This window comes from Mobula hypostoma, chromosome 8, assembly GCF_963921235.1.
Source record: "Mobula hypostoma chromosome 8, sMobHyp1.1, whole genome shotgun sequence".
NCBI lineage: Eukaryota > Metazoa > Chordata > Chondrichthyes > Myliobatiformes > Myliobatidae > Mobula > Mobula hypostoma.
The window spans coordinates 79,377,533-79,394,624 of NC_086104.1; the positions used below are offsets into that span (position 1 = coordinate 79,377,533).

Below are 17,092 nucleotides of genomic sequence, written 5' to 3' on the forward strand. Positions count from 1 at the left end.
GATTGTTTATAAGAAACTGATTTTAAGAAACTTCCTGTGGTCTCTTTTCAGACACACATTATCAGAATGTATGAAGATTGGAGCTATAAATTGGATAAAAGGAAACAGAAATTCATTTTTAGAAGTAATAGACATGGAGACGGTAGATTTGTTGAATATGATATTTCTGGTTCTGGGAAGTTCGAAGCAGATTGGAAACATCAAATGTAATGTTATTATTCAAGAAAGGATAGAAAGAGAAACTGGGAAACACAAGGTCAATTAACTTAATATCCATTAACAGGAAAAAGATGAAGTTCACTCATAATTAGTTGTAACATGAAATTTAGCCAATCATAAGATGACTAGGCAGCGTTAACATGGTTTTATGAAAGGGAAATTAAGTCAGACTCTTGGAGTTCCTTGTGGAATGAATAGGATGAATAAAAGGGCAACAAGTGAATTAAATAATTTGGATTTCTAAAAGTCACTTGATTAAAAAACATATGAACATGTTATTCCATAAGATGAAGGGCCTTTAGTACTATTAGCATGGATGGAGAACTGATGATTGGTTAACTGGTACAAAAAGAGTAGGGATAAGGTGCCACACATGAGGCTGCTTAACAAGAAGTGAGTCCATGGTATTACAGGAAAGATTCTAGCATAGATAAAACAGTGGTTGACTGTCAGGAGTTGAAGAGTTAGAATGAAGAGAGCCTTTTCCAGTTGGCTGCCGATGACTAGTGGTGTTCCACAGGGTTCTGTGTGGGACCAATTGTTTCTACATTAGATGTCAATGATTTGGATGACGGTATTGATGGCTTTTGTTGCAAAGTTTGCAGACAATATGAAGATAGGTGGAGGGGCAGTTAGTTTTAAGGAAGTAGAGAGGCTACAGAAGGAGTTGGACAGATTAGGAGAATGGCCAGACAAAATGGAAGATGGAATACAGTGCTGGGAAGTGCTTGGTCATGAACTTTGGTAGAAGAAATGAAAGTGTTGACTATTTTCTAAATGGAGAGAAAATACAAAATCTCAGGCACAAAGGGATTTGGGATTCCTTGTGCAGGATTCCCTACAGGTTAATTTGCAGGTTGAGTCTGTGGTGAGGAAGGCAAAGGCAATGCTAGCATGCATTTCAAGAGGACTAGAATATAAAAGTCAGGACGTAATGTTGAGATTTTATAAAGCACAGGGTGAGGCCTCACTTGGAATATTGTGAGCAGTTTTTGGTCCCTCAGCTCAGAAAGGGTGTGCTGACACTGGAGAGGGTTCAAAGGAGGTTCACGAAAATGATTCCAGATTGAAGAGCTTGTCATAGGAAGAGTGTTTGATGGTTCTGGGTCTGTATTCACTAGAACTCAGGACAATAAATAAGTGACCTAATTGAAACATGTTGAATGGTGAAAGGCCTTGATAGAGTGGATGTGGAGAGGATGTTTTCTATGGTGGGAGAGACTAAGACCAGAGGGCACAGCCTCAGAATAGTAGGGTGTCCTTTTAGAACAGAGATGAGGAGGAATTTCTTGAGCCAGAGAGTGGTAAATCTGTGGAATTCTTTGCTACAGGTAGCTGTGGAGGTCGAGTCTTTTATATGTATATTTAAGACAGAGGTTGATAGATTCTTGATTGGTTGGGCAGGAAGGATATAGGGATGAGGCAGGAGATTGGGTCTGTGAGGAAAAATGGAGCAGCCAAAGATGAAATGGTGGAGCAGACTCAATGGGCCTAATTCTGCTCCTATATCTTATGGTGTTATGGATAAAGTGATCATTTTTGTGTTGGCAAGCTGGAATTAGTGAGGTAAAATAATGACCTTAATCAGTGCAGATAGTAGAGCCACTGACCTCTGGTGTTGTCTACGTGGAGTTTGCATGTGACTCTGTGGGTTTCCTCCAGACACCCTGTTTTCCTCTCATATCCCAAAGATGAGCAACACACACAAAAGGCTGGAGGAACTCACCAGAGTAGGCAGTATCTATGGAAAAAAGTACAGTCGACGTTTCGGGCCGAAATGTCGACTGCACTTTATTTCCATAGATGCTGCCTGGCTGCTGATTTCCTCTAGCATTTAGTGCGTGTTGCTCAGATTTCCAGCATCTGCAGGTTTTCTCGTTTCCCAAGGATGAGCAGCTTGGTAGGTAAATTGCCTGAGTGCGCTGGTGATCGGTAGAGTCTGAGAGGCGTTGTTAGGAATGGGACAGAAGAGATTATACAGAATTGCTCTGTGAGCTGGCACAGACGTGATGGGCTGAAATGCCTGCTTTAAGTTGTAAGAAAACATGAATTGTGAATGATGATTGGTACAATCGATACAGGAGAATCGGTTTTTACCTAACACTAAATCTATGAAATAAAGTTATTTGATGGGCCAATTGCACCAAAGCTACCTCCACAGGCAGACTGCTTCAGACTATTCATACATCTGAACATTGCTCACACTTAACACTCACCCTTCCCAGAATCTCCAACAAAACCTGCCTTCCACTGCTCATTGTCTACAGCCAGGGCTCCTCTTCATGGATTAAAACAGTATGCAGTGGAAGTCTCCCTGGTAGCACAGGCATCCAAATGATCTGAATCGAACCAGTTCTCATCCTCCAGGCCATGGGGCTATCCCAGTTTGAATCTGCTGTTATATTCCTCATTTCACAGTTGATTGATCAGTAGCTCTAGGGAACTCAACAGTGCTTCACTTGATTGGGCTTCATCCACTTTCCCATCAAACTACAGGAGCAGGCAGGATAGAACAAGACATCTTGCCTGCACGCAAGCCTCCCTAGAATACAGGCATTGTTGTGTCTTTACAGATACTCCCTGGGAGCAAATGGCTGTAGACCTGCAGGTTCTGTGTCAGGGTAGTCAATGGAAGTCCATATTTCATTGGAAAATTTCTTGTCCCTCCACGATGTATCCTGCCCATTTTAAAATTAGTGCTGCCAGCCCTGTTTGCAATTGGCCTCCTAAACAGAGGACCCTCCCACAGCTGATGTCCAAGTCAAAGCAAGTTTATTATCAAATATGCATATCTTAATATAAACTACCTTGAGATTAATTTTCTTGCAGACATTTGCAGGAAAATAAATATATGTTATGAAAACCTCTGCATGAAAACTGACAAACAAGCACTATGTAAAAGAAGAAAAATTCTGAAAATACAAAAAAAACTGAGTACTTGATTTGTAAAGTCAATGAAAGTGAATCCATAGGTTGTGAAATCAGTTCAGAGTTATGCTGAGTGAAATTATCTCTCTTATCAGGAGTGATGTGATGCATCAATCTCTCAAGATACCTGCCATTAAACCGACAGCCTTGTCCCCGGTATTTGAAATCAAAAGGGCAGACTTGATGAAGTGTCTAGCAAAACACCAATGACACTCTTCAGAGGGTGTATAGGTGTTGGCGGTATTGTGTGCCTATGCCTTTAAACATTGGCGGACAAGTTCTTGGCTGTGCATCCAATTGACAGGCAGCAGTGAGAAATTTGACTATTGTTGCTGACTGTTGTTCTAACAGAAGATCATTATGTAAGGAGTCTGAAAATAATTATTTTTCAACTGGAGCGAACAGATTTTGTAGACTTTTAAGACTTCTTATAAGCAGCATTCCAGAACCTTTGTATTGACATATTTCTATTCTAGAAATATCACAGAAATATATCCAGGCCAAAGGCTCTCCAAAAGGTTAAATGATGGAGTGTAACATTATGAAATCCATTTTGTTTTGCAAGAGTGGGAAAACAGAATATTATTTAAACAGTGTATGACTAATAAATGTTGATATTCAAAGATATAAGTTTCATTGTACTGGAAGCACAAATGGCTAATCTGGGAAGCAGATAAATGTTGGTCTTTGTTGCAAAAGGGAAGGAGTGCAGAGGTAGGAGAGTCTTATCTAAATTGAAGAGAGTTTTGGAAAGGACACATCCGCACCATTGTCTCCTCTTTGGTCCCCTTATTGAACCATGAGCATACTTGTACTGAAGGCAGTGCAGAGAGGGTTCATTGGATTAATCAAATCCTGAGAAATACTTAAATATTTAAGAGTTTTCCAGGGAGAGATGGATAAACCTTTGTACTCTGGTAAAATCAAATATCACTGTGATAAAGCAGTAAGGAGGAGTTAAGGTCAACATTGAGATCTACTGTGGTCTTGTTGAATGGCAGAGTAGCCTCAAAGGGCTGAATGGATCAGTCAGAGCCATACTGCATACAGGTTCTTCTGCCCATTGAATCCGTGCTGACTATCAAGCATCCATACATACTAATCCCATTTCATTCTCTCCATATTGCCATTAGCTCCTCCCTCGACCCTCCTCTCCTCCTCACCTACATATGAGCAGCATCTTATACTGGTGAATCAGCCAACTAATCCTCTTGTCTTTTGGATGTGGGAACCCAGACAGTCACAGGAAGAAAGTACAAACTCCAACTGACTGTACCGGGGGGGTAAGGATTGAACTCTGGTCACTGGATTTGTGAATGGCCTGATGCACCACCATCGCCCCAAATTTCTTGGAATGTAGTACAGCACAAGAAGGAGCTTGTTGGCTCACAATGTTGTGTTGTACCAAATCCCTTCTACCACTTATTATATTGTGTTACTATTAGTAACAAATAAATCTCTGATCAAGGATCTTGATCAGAGTTGTCCCTCAGAGATTAGGCCTGAAAGTGTTGTCAGTCATGTTTATGTCAGTGGTTCTACCAGCCACTGAGCATTCTACCCAAAGTACATGATGAGCAGGTGATCCCCGTGTTTCCTCAGCACCCAGCGGCCTTTCACTTTCACATGCATAGCCTCAGAGTTAAATGGATCTAGGAAAAAGAATCTCTACTGACCACATTAGACTTCAATAAACCAGAGTTTGTGGAACCCTTCTTGGCCTAGTGAGGGTTTGGAAAGAAAATTGTTCAAAACTAAATGAACTTCTCTACATTTATATAATTCAAGCATATAGTTAAATTAATAAACATATCAACTTTAGTCTTTAACATCCAGTATTCTTGACTTCAACTTTTATTTTTAACTTGCAACATATCTCACCATCACCATGGTGATCCCACAGTGGAAACACTACCAAATACAGCTGAATTTGAGACCTCAGGTATTATGTAGTCCAGGATTTGAAATTAGGTTGTTTATTAGTATGATGAACTCATTCCACTAATATGGCCAACAATTAAGGAAAAATTGTATCACTTTATATCTCTTCTGTCAGCTTCATAATTTCTGCACCCAGTACTGAAATTTGCTTCTGCAGTCTGCTAACCACAGTCTCCGACTGAGGTGCATTGCATTCACTCCCAAGACATTCTTCTAACAAGACACTGTCCTCTTGCGAAAACCCACTTTAAAAATAACATGAAAAGCTGGCAGCATTAGTTTCCAGTCCTTGTGAGTAACCTCAGCACTCTATAATCTGCATACATATTACAGGTGTAGGGGAAAAATCAGGCAGGGCATCTTAGTGTGAAGGACATAGAGGAACATGGTGATTGCCCACTGAAAATATATAGAGCAAATAGATTGAGGCCAATCCAGGAGCAGTGCTGATTTAAAGGAGTAATTTATTTAAGATTTAAATGCTCCAGTTAAAACCAGTAAACAGCATTTCCTTCTCTCCCCATTGCTATTCAAGGGGATAACCCTTAACTATGGGTTAATAAATTTAGACCATAAGACATGGGAGCATTTGGCCCATTAAATTTGCTCCGACATTCCATCACGGCTGATTTATTATCCTTCTCAACCACAATCTACTGCCTCTTCCTGTAACCTCTGATGCCCTGACTAATCAAGAATCTATCAACTTCTGCTTTAGATATACCCAATGACTTGGTTACCACAGCCATCCGTGACAAGGAATTCCACAGATTCACCACCCTATGACTAAAGAAATTCCTCTTCATCTCTGTTCTAAATGGACATTGCTCTATTTTGAGGCTGTGCCTTCTGGTCCAAGACTAACCCATGATAGAAAACATCCTCTCAACATCCACTCTATCTAGGCCTTTTAATATTTGAGGTGTGAGCACGTAGCCAAGTGGTTAAGGCATTGGACTAGCTACCTGAAGGTCATGAGTTGAACGTGTTGTGTCCTTGAGCAAGGCACTTAATCACACATTGCTCTGCGACGACACTGGTGCCAAGCTGTATGGGTCCTAATGCCCTTCCCTTGGACAACATTGGTGTCGTGGAGAGGGGAGACTTGCAGCATGGGCAACTGCTGGTCTTCCATACAACCTTGCCCAGGCCTGCGTCCTGGAGAGTGAAAACTTTCCAGGTTCAGATCCATGGTCTTGCAAGGCTAACGGATGCCTTTATTTACTAAAATGAGATCCCCCTCATTCTTCTAAGCTCCAGTGAGTACAGACTCAGAGCATCATAGGTTAACCATTTCATTCCTGGGATCATTCTTGCGAACCTCTACTGGACACTCTCTAATGCCAGCACATCTTTTCTTAGATAATGGGTCCAATATCTTATAAAGCCTCAGCATTACATCCTTGCTTTTGTATTCTAGTCCTCTCAATATGAATTCCAACATTGAATTTGCCTTCCTTACCACCGACTCAACTTGTAAGTTAACCTTTAGGGAATTCTGCACGAGGACACCAAAGTCCCTTTGCATCTCTGATTTTTGATTCTTCTCCCCATTTAGAAGCCAGTCTATACCTTTCTACCAAAATACATGACCATACACTTCCCTACATGATATTCCATCTGCTATGTCCATTCTCCTAATCTGCCTTAGTCCTTCCACAGACTTCTTGCTTTCTCAACACTATTTGCCCCTTTGGCTATGTTCATATTGTTTGCAAAATTGGCCACAACACCATCAATTCTGTCATCCAAATCACTAACAAATGATTTGAAAAGAGCCAGTCCCAACACTGATCCTTGTGAAACAAGGCCATCACCGGCAGCCAGCCAGAAAAATATCCTTTAGTTTCACTCTTTGCCTCCTGCCAATCAGTCAATCTTCTATCCGTGTTAGTCTCTTTCCTGTAACACCATGGTCTCTTACCTTGTTAAGCAGCCTCGTGTGTGCCACCTTGTCAAAGGCATTCTGAAGATCCAAATAAACAACGTCCACTGATTCTCTTTTGTCTATCCCACTGTTATTTCCTTAAAGAATTCCAACCGATTTGTCAGGCAAGATTTCTCCTTAAGGAAACCATGCTGACTTGGGCCTATTTTATCATGTGCCTCCAGATATCTTGAAATCGCATCCTTAATAATGGACTCCAACATCTTCCCAACCACTGCAGTCAGGCTAACTGGCCTATAGTTTCCTTTCTTCTGCCTCCCTCCCTTCTTAAAGAATGCAGTGACATTTGTAACTTTTCAATCTTCCAGAACCATTCCAGAATATCATTACTAGTGCCTCCACAATCTCTTCAGCTACCTCTTTCAAAACCCCGTGGTGTAGTCCATCATGTCTAGGTGATTTACCTACCTTCAGATCTTTCAGCTTCCCCAGCACCTTCTCCTTAGTAATAGCAACTACACTCACTTCTGCCCCTTGACACTCTTGAATTTCTGGCATAGTGCTTGTGTCTTCCACAGTGAGGACTGATGAAAAATACTTTATTAAGTTTGCCTGCCATTTCTTTGTCCTCCTTTACTACCTCTCCAATGTCATTTTCCATCAGTCTAATATCCACTCTTGCTTCTGTTTTACTCTTTATATATCTGATTTAAAAAAACTTCTGGTATCCTCTTTGATATTATTGGCTAGCTTACCTTCATATTTCATCTTTTCTCTCCTTATGGACGTTTTAGTTGTCCTCTGTTGGTTTTTAAAAGCTTCCCAGTCTGCGTGTATTCAAATATAACCCTTTTAACAATGCAAATGAGATGAGGAATGAAGGTTGTTGTGGACAAGGTGGGCCAGACATCCTGTTTCTGTGCTGTACCACTCTCAACTCTGTGATGATCCCAGTGCCTTCGGGGAAGGGTATATCTGCCCAGCTTGTTCAGGCAGCTGTTTCTTAACCAGCGCCACATTGAAGAATAGTTTTAAATGCCTGTGCTCCCCTAAGATGATCTCAGCGAAAGCTGCTGTTTGCAGCAACCACTCAGCATGCAAGTCACTTGCCACTTATTGCTAATGGCAATTAACTTGTAAGTAACTGGCGCAAAGGAAGTCGCTGAGGCTTGATGTTCAAAGTGAGCTGAATACCTTTCATGCTTGCCACAGATCAGCAGGCTGACAGAACAAATAAAGCTCTTGTGTTGCAGCCTTTCTCTAACACAAGATGATGCTTTCTACGCACTGTGTATAGAGGGATTGAAATATTCCACCTGCTCAACACCTAGCTGCTGTGCAAGAGCAAAAGCGCAATAAAGTCACTTAAGAAATTCTTGAAGGTAATTAATTGACTTTGGTGCAGACTGTGGCGAGGTTTTATTTAGAGGTGTGTTCACAGAAAGTTTTGTTTTGTGATGGCACATACTGCAGCTGTATGGCCAAACAGACACTGTGACAAAATGGAAGGACAGATTTTGCTGGTGAGAAGGAATTTGGCCTTATATTTACAGTGTTTCTTCTCAGGATATTTAATCACCAATATCCAAAGGAGATGGGATCTCCAATGCCCCTCCTGCCATCTTATCCTGCTCCTCAAACTCCTCTTCCTCGGTTGCTTGCTAGATAGTTGGGGATCAAGAGGACATCATAAATCAAGTTACCCGCTCTACCAACTACAGCAAGACTTCTCGACATTTCGGCACGTCAGCAGTCTGCTCCAACAGGTTTGATGACTTGGCTTTTACTGTAAGCATCGGTTCCACACTTAGATCAGCAACCATGATGCCTTTGTAACCATGTATCTGCTCTCTTTAAAAGAGAGGGCTGTCAATGAGAATTGTGCCATCCATATGGGTGATGTGGCAGTCACAGTTAAAGAGCTGCCATAGAACTACTCATGGCACTTATCAAAGGATAGACTTTGTATCAAAAGGACAGGCAGGAAGGCATAGGCGGTGGTGTGGCTCTGTTGGAATTACATCTTTAGAAAGAGGTGTCACAGGGTCAGAGAATGTTGAATCTTTGTGGGTGCAGTTAAGAAACTGCAAAGGTAATAAAAAACATTAAGGGAATCATATATAGGCCTCCAAATATGTGGGGTTGATATTGCAAAGGGAGCTGGAAAAGGCATGTAATAAGGGTAATGTCACAATTGTAATGGGAGGCTTCAAGATGCAAGAGGATTGGGAAAAACAGATTGGTGTTGGATCACAAGAGAGGGAATGTGTTAAATGCCTACGAGATGGCTTTTTAGAGAAACTTGTTCTTGAGCCTACTAGGAGAAAGGCTATCTTAGATTGGGTGTTATGTAATAACCCAGATCTTATTAGGGAGCTTAATGTAATTAAACCCTGAGGAGGCAGTGATCATAATATGATTGAATTCATACTGCAATTTGAGAGGGAGAAGCATAAGTCAAATGTATCAGTATGCAATGGAATAAAGGGAATTATAGAGGCATGAGAGAGGAGCTTGCCCAGGTGGATTGGAGGAGGATACTGGTGAGGGATGATAGCAGAGCAGAGAATGACTGAAATTTCTGGGAATATGTCACAAGGTGCACGACAGATATGTCCTGCAGAAGAAGATCTCAGATGGCAGAGGTAGGTAACCATAGCTGACATGGAAGTTAAGGACTGCATAAAAGCCAAGGAAAAGGACATATAATGTAGCAAAAGTGAATGGGAAGTTGGATGTTTGGAAAGCTTTTAAAATCCATCAAAAGACAATTTAAAAAAGCTATGAGAAGGGAAAGAATGAAATATGAGGGCAAACTAGCTGATAATAGAAAGCAGGATACCAAAAGTTTTTTCAGTTATATAAAGAGTAAAAGGGAGGTGAGAGTTGATATTGGACCACTGGAAAATGATCCTGGTAAGGTAGTAATGGGGAACAAAGAAATGGCAGATGGACTTAATGGGTACTTTGCATCTGTCTTCACTGTGGAAGACACTAGCAGTGTGCCAGACGGCCGTGAGTGTCAGGGAGCAGGAGTGAGTGCCATTGCTATTACAAAGGAAAAAGTGCTAGGCAAGCTCAAAGGTCTTAAGGTGGATGAGTCATCTGGATCAGATGGACTACATCCCAGAGTCCTGAGACAGGTTGCTGAAGAGATAATGGATGCATTGGTCATGATCTTTCAAGAATCACTTGATTCTGCTGTGGTACCAGAGGACTGAAAAATTGCAAATACCACTCCAAGAAGGCAAAAGAAAGGAAATTATAAGCCACTTAGCCTCTCCTCTGTGGTTGGGAAAGTGTTGGAGACTATTATTAAGGGTGAGGTTTCGGGACACTTGGAGACTGATGATTAAAGAAAAGTCAAAGTCAGCATGGTTTCTGTAAAGGGAAATCTTGCTTGACAAATCTTTTGGAGTTCTTCAAGGAAATAACAAGTAGGGTGGCCAAAGGAGAGGCAGCTGATGTCATTTACTTGGATTTTCAGAAAGCATTTGATAAGGTGCCTCACATGAGGCTGCTTAATAAGATAAAATCCTGTGGCATTACAGGAAAGATACTGGCATGGATAGAGGAATGGCTGACAGGCAGGAGGCAGCAAGTGGGAATAAAGGGGGCCTTTTCTGGTTGGCTGCCAGTGACTAGTGGTGTTCCTCAGGTTCAGTACTTTTCACATTGTTTGTCAGTGATTTAGATAATGGAATTGATGGCTTTGTGGCAAAGTTTGCAGATGATACTAAGATAGGTGGAGGAGTAGGTAGTGCTGAGGAAGCAATATGATTGCAGCAGGACTTAGACATACTGGCAGATGGAATACAGTGTTAGAAAATATAAGTTAATGCATTTTGATAAAAGGAACAATGGTGCAGACTATTATCTGAATAGGAAGAAGACTCAAACATCAGAGGTGCAAAGGGAATTGGGAGTGGCACAAGAGTCCCAGAAGGTTAACTTACAGGTTGAGTCTGTGGTAAAGAAGGCAAATGCAATGTTAGCATTTATTTCAAGGGGAATAGAATATAAAAGCAAGGAGATAATGCTGAGCCTTTACAACACACTAGTCAGGCTGTACTTGGAGTATTGTTAACAGTTTTAGACCCCTATCTCAGGAACGATATGTTGTCATTAGAGAGTGCAGAGGAGGTTCACGAGTATGATTCCAGGATTGAAGGCGTTAACAGATGAGAAGCGTATGGCAATTTTGGGCCTGTACTCACAGGAATTTAGAAAAATCCGGGAGCAGATTTCGTTGAAACCTACCAAATGTCGAAAGGACTGGATAGGGTGGATGTGGAGAGGATGTTTCCTGTGGTGGGGGTATCCAGAACTAGAGTGAACAGCTTCAAAATTAAGGGGCGACCTTTTAGAACAGAGGTAAGGAGGAATTTTGTTAACCAGAGAGTAGTACATCTGTGGAATGCTCTGCTACAGACTGTGGTGGAGCCCAAACCGTAGGTATATTTAAAGCAGAAGTTGCTAGTTTCCTGATTGGTCAGGGCATCAAAGGAGAAGGCAGGTCTATGGGGTTGAGTAGGATCCTTGATCAACCATGATGGCATGGTGGAGCAGACTCGATGGGCTGAATGGCCTAATTCTGCTCCCCTGTCTTATGGCACTACATCTTGGTCTGTGGAGCTCAATTATTGGCATTTATCTCTGCTCTCATTACCTTAACTTGAGTTTAGAACATCTGGTTCTGTGTGGATAGTGACTATGCCTCATAGTTTGCATCCAATCTACTAAGGCCTCCAGTGGAATTAAAATTCTAAATGGTAGAAATGAGGTTAAATAGCACAGGCTCTGAAGATTCCCCTAGATATTTAAAAAATTTTTTTTGAGTTACAGTGCGGAACAAGTCCTTCCGGTCCAACGAGCTGTGTGGAGCCGATGTTTCACGAGTTGTGAGGAGCCGATGTTTCAGGAGCTGTGAGGAGCCGATGTTTCACGAGCTGTGAGGAGCCGATGTTTCACGAGCTGTGAGGAGCCGATGTTTCACGAGCTGTGTGGAGCCGATGTTTCACGAGCTGTGAGGAGCCGATGTTTCACGAGCTGTGAGGAGCCGATGTTTCACGAGCTGTGAGGAGCCGATGTTTCACGAGCTGTGAGGAGCCGATGTTTCAGGAGCTGTGAGGAGCCGATGTTTCACGAGCTGTGTGGAGCCGATGTTTCACGAGCTGTGAGGAGCCGATGTTTCACGAGCTGTGAGGAGCCGATGTTTCACGAGCTGTGAGGAGCCGATGTTTCACGACATGCCAGTGATATGAAATCTGATTCTGATTCTAATTCTGGAAAGTGTGGGAGCTTACAACATACACCATATGCCACGTGATGCATTTTTGGTGTTTTTCAGGTTATTGTTAAGGCTACTCATATCAATACTCCACCAGATGATTCAAAAGGTATCAACTCCCCATCAAACTCTGCAGGTTAGCTTGAACTGGAGATGGTTGCGCATGATATTGGCTCCTTACAGATGTACCCAGCCAATCTACAATATGGTTGGTGTGGCCCCTCTGCTGAAATCAACATTTGACTTCCCATTGCCCAAGTATATCTAATCACACTTTGTAATCTCCGTGCCTGTTTTCATTGGCTACTGAATTTAGTTTGGGCCTGAATGTTAGCAGGAGGCTCACGTTATCTTAACATGAAAACCAGTGGGATTCAACTATATACACAAGAGGTTTTTCAGATACTGGGAACCTTGAGCAACACACACAAGATCCTGATGAAGGATCTCTGCCTGCAATGTTGACTTGTTTATTTTCCTCCATGGATCCTGCTTGTCTTGCTCAAATTCTTCCAGTATTTTGACCAGATTCCACTGTACTGGTAGCTGGAGTCCATTAACTGGGACACCATGGTAATGTAGCTGTTGACGTGACTCTGTTGGAGCTCGGGGCATCAGAGTTCGGCATTCAATTCCAGTGTTCTCTGTAAGCAAGTCCCTATGTTCCTCCCATGTGCACGTGGCTTTCCTTTGGATGCTCTGGTTCTTCCCACAATCTAAAGACGTACCTGTTAGTAGGTTAACTGGTCATTGTAAATCATCCTGTGATTAGGTTGGGATTAAATAGGTGGATTGCTGGGTGGCGTGGCTGATTGAGCCAGAAGGAAGTGCTCCACACTGTATCTAAACAAAATAAAAACTGCCTGAGGTATCTTCAGAGTCTGTGCTGTTTAACCTTGTTTCCACCATTTAGGATTTTATATATTTAGTAAGATTCTTTTGTACATGTGCACTAATTTTTGCTATTTTTCCATACAGATGAAAACGGTTTGATTTTTGCTACATTCTTATTTGAAAGCCTTAATGACTTGCTCATCACATGAAAAGAATTTAAGACAGTTCCACAGATGTAGACATGAAGGCACTCTGTACAAATTTGCTCACCGCCTCAGTCATCATTCTCTCCGCTACACTCTTTATACTTGTTGAATACTGTGATAATTGCCTCAGAGGTTTATCTGTCTGGATATATCCCCAAATCCAGCCCTAGCATTTCAGTTTATTCACGGCCCTTTACCATTTCCTCAGACGACCATATGTGCCCTGTTCCCCAATAAATTTCTTAGTAGATGCCACTTCTCTTGTATGTACCTTATAAGTTAATTGGACCAAGAGCAAAAACAGTCATTTCACATGTGCTTTTACTAAATGAAAGGTGAGGATCTGTGCCCGACTGGATCATCTGACCATTTTAGGCCCACAACTAGGCGCAAAAGACTTTGTATTGTGCTTGGACGGGTGCAAGGCACAAGAGGCTCCATATCACGTCAGACACAACAGACACTTGATTGGATCTGCCTACACCAGAGTAAACATTTCATCACTGTGATTATAGAGTTCACCATCTACAAAACTGTCAGCTGCTCATCCAGCTTACTCTAACTGCATCTCCCGAACCAGAGCCTTTACCATCAAAAAGGACAAAGGAAGCAGGTGGTTGTGGATACCACCATATGCAGTGTACATCCAAATCAAACACTGTGACTTGTAAATATATTGCTGATCCTTCATTATCATTAGGTCAAAACCCTGAAACTTTCTTCTTGGGTGCACCTTCACCAGGAGGACACCAGCAATTCAACAAGGCAGCTAGCTTCCCACCACTTCCTCATCGACCTTCAGAGATGAGCAACAACTGCAGCAACATCCCTTAAAATGAATTTAGAAAAAAAATGTGCTCTAACATCTGTCAGATTATCAGTACAAGGAAAAGCATTATTTTAAAATCAATTATGAAAACTTACTTCCCCAATCTTTCATTAGAAATATTATACAATTTCTAAAGAATCTGTTAAGAGGATTTTAATACCTTTGGTCATGTAATAGGAGTGCTCTTTATAGTAGGCCCATAAATCATTAGGACAATAGACATGAAGTGTTATACCCCTTCAAAATGTATGACAATAATTTAACATTCTCAATGGGTGCATGGATAAAAAGTAGTCTTTGGTCAAGTTTAAGATACCATATGATCCTAGATAAGCATACAACCCTGACATAAAGTAGCAACAAGCTACTTAAATTTCTGTAAACTAAAAATGCTTTATAATTTATTGCACAGCCATAACATTAAAAATATACTGCAATTTTAAGTATCTAGCTGATTATCAACTAAATTGTAACTCAAAGAAAATAAAACTCCACATTTAATTGCAGAATTAAAATAAAGGAAAATATAATAATTCCATCAGTGATACAACATTAACGTTTGCTAATATTTCCTTGTTTAAGCAGTCCTTTGCCCAAGGCCAATCTCAGGCATATATCACACAAGTGCTATTTTAAAACAAGCTGCTTGTGAAACAACTAACTAGTCTTCACAATGCCAGGGGACAAGCAGTTACAGAGGGAACAAATTCATTTCTGTTGATAGCAATGCCAGATTACACTATTAGTAAGGCTGCACTTTAGCCAACAATGAATTATTACCACTTTCTGTTGCTGGGCAGAGCCTAGGGTACTTCCTGGCTGAATGTAATGCTCTAATCAAGCTAATGGGGGTCAGTGATTGGCAATGAATTTTTTAAAAATATTCCTCCGTTAAGTCATGGCAACAAATTTGGACGCATGCTAGCATATTAACACGATGATCTGTTATTGTCACATGTGCTGGAGAAAACAGACACAATAATTCAGAAAAACAAACTGATGAACCAATAATTAAAATAAGGAATAACGATTGCATTTTGTGCACAATGATTGTCTTTGTCTGTACTTACAGGGAAAGTAACACAGAGTTCTGAGGGGGGATTACTCAAGAGCAACATTTTTTTCAGAGCATTCTGTCTCAATGTCTTGCAAATACTGCAGCAAAATGGGGAGAATGAAAATAATATTTATAAAGAAGCATCACAGAAATTGATTGAAAACACATAACATGTATATTATTTTAAAATCTGCACAATTTTAAATACTTTTGCAAAATAAAGTGATAAAATGGTCATTTCAAAGACTTACCTAAAGTCTATTACCAATTTTAATGATTTCAGAGTTCATTACTTTAAGATGCCAACTTCAAATATTTAACCACACCACCATGAATAACTTTGTCTGGCTCAGTAAGTAGCCCGACAGCTGCTTCATTGCCTCAGATAAAGCTCAGAGCCTATTAAACATTAACTACATGTGCGAGTGCACTTCAAGTTCAAACACAGTATGCAGACGGCTTTTTTAAAAATCAAATGGAAATGAAGTTCAAGCCAATGCAAGGGCCTGCTCAATTTCTGAAAAGAATGGCCCCAATATGTTTAAACGTTTGATTCTGAATCGCTCGAGTGCCATCTGTTGGCATGTCATGATTACTATGTTTCAATGGGTTCTGACAATGGAATAGGAATGGAGATATCAGAGGTTCTGCATGAGCATGTTGTACCTCTTTTAGTTTTTTAGTTATCAAAAAGCAACTAATAAGGTAACCAATAGTTTGATTATTTATTAATGTCTCAATATTTATTTTTGAAATATTTATTTTGGGATATTTAGTCAGACATTTACTATCACGTTAGATTATTCATATAAGCTTTCCATTACAGTATAAAATGATGGACTTTCAATTATTTCTTTAAAAATCATTTGTTGGTGATATCCTCTCCTCGATTTTCCTGAATCAAGTCATCCTTTGATCATCTCCTTGATATCTTCACTGATGCATTCTACTTAATTCAGGTTGAGCACCCCTTATCCGAAATTCCAAAATCATCTGAAATCTGATTTGAGCACTGACATGAAGACACAAATGGAAAGTTTTGCAAGACGCTGTCTAAGTTCCCAGGTGACTGTTCGGGTCTCTGCGCAAGACAGACAGTTCTGAGGAGTGACCTCACATATATAATGAACAGAAGTTAATGAAAAATAGAAAACACTGTATAAAGTGAAAAATTAAGATCTCAATTGTGTTTTAGAAGTGTGGACTTGTCAGTGTTGGAGTGAACATATGCCGTTTTAACAGTATACTGATCATTAAACAATCTATCACGTTGAACTGAAAATTGAAGGTAATTGTGAATATTCAGCAGGCTGGTTGCAGAAATTTAAGAAAAGGCATGGCATTAAATTTTTAAAGATTTGTGGTGATAAAGTACCTGCTGATCATGAAGTAGCAGAGAAATACATTGATGAGTTTGTTAAAATCGTTGCTGACAAAATCTAACATGCTGAATGGCTGCATCAGTACAGACGTGTGATGAATAAGAGTAAGACGAAGTTTGCTTACAGGTAACACATAAAGTCGGAGTTGAGAATCATGATGATGCCAAACAATCACTGACTGTTCATCCGGGTGGCCAAGGTAATGACAGCTTACCTTTCTGATGGTTCGATGTCCACATTCGTGTTTCATGCACAAAGTTATTAAAAATATTATATAACACTACCTTCATTTTGTGTTTAGACTTGGGTCCCATTCCCAAGGTATCTCATTATGTAGATGCAAATATTACAAAATCCCAATAATTCCAAAATCCAGAACACTTCCGGACCCAAGCATTTTGATTAAGGGGTGCTCAATCTGTATATAGATTTGCTCACAACAGATAAAAGATTTGACAATTATTCAAAAGAACAGAATTGGAAGTCAGTTCAAGTTAAATTATTGTTTATTTTGCATT

At 40.5% G+C, this 17,092-nt stretch overlaps 1 protein-coding gene across 6 annotated transcripts in view; it reads right to left on the reverse strand.

Moving 5' to 3' along the window:
• Positions 1 to 17,092, reverse strand: part of plcb1 (phospholipase C beta 1) — a 958,218-nt gene that overhangs the window by 23,554 nt on the left and 917,572 nt on the right. The window contains exon 34 of one of the 6 annotated variants that reach the window (XM_063056186.1): positions 15,206 to 15,290. The exons of the other annotated variants lie outside the window; for them this stretch is intronic. Coding sequence (XP_062912256.1) covers positions 15,237 to 15,290 — 54 coding nt within the window. The 3' untranslated portion in view covers positions 15,206 to 15,236. The remainder of the gene's footprint in view (positions 1 to 15,205; positions 15,291 to 17,092) is intronic. 6 annotated transcript variants of the gene reach the window in all.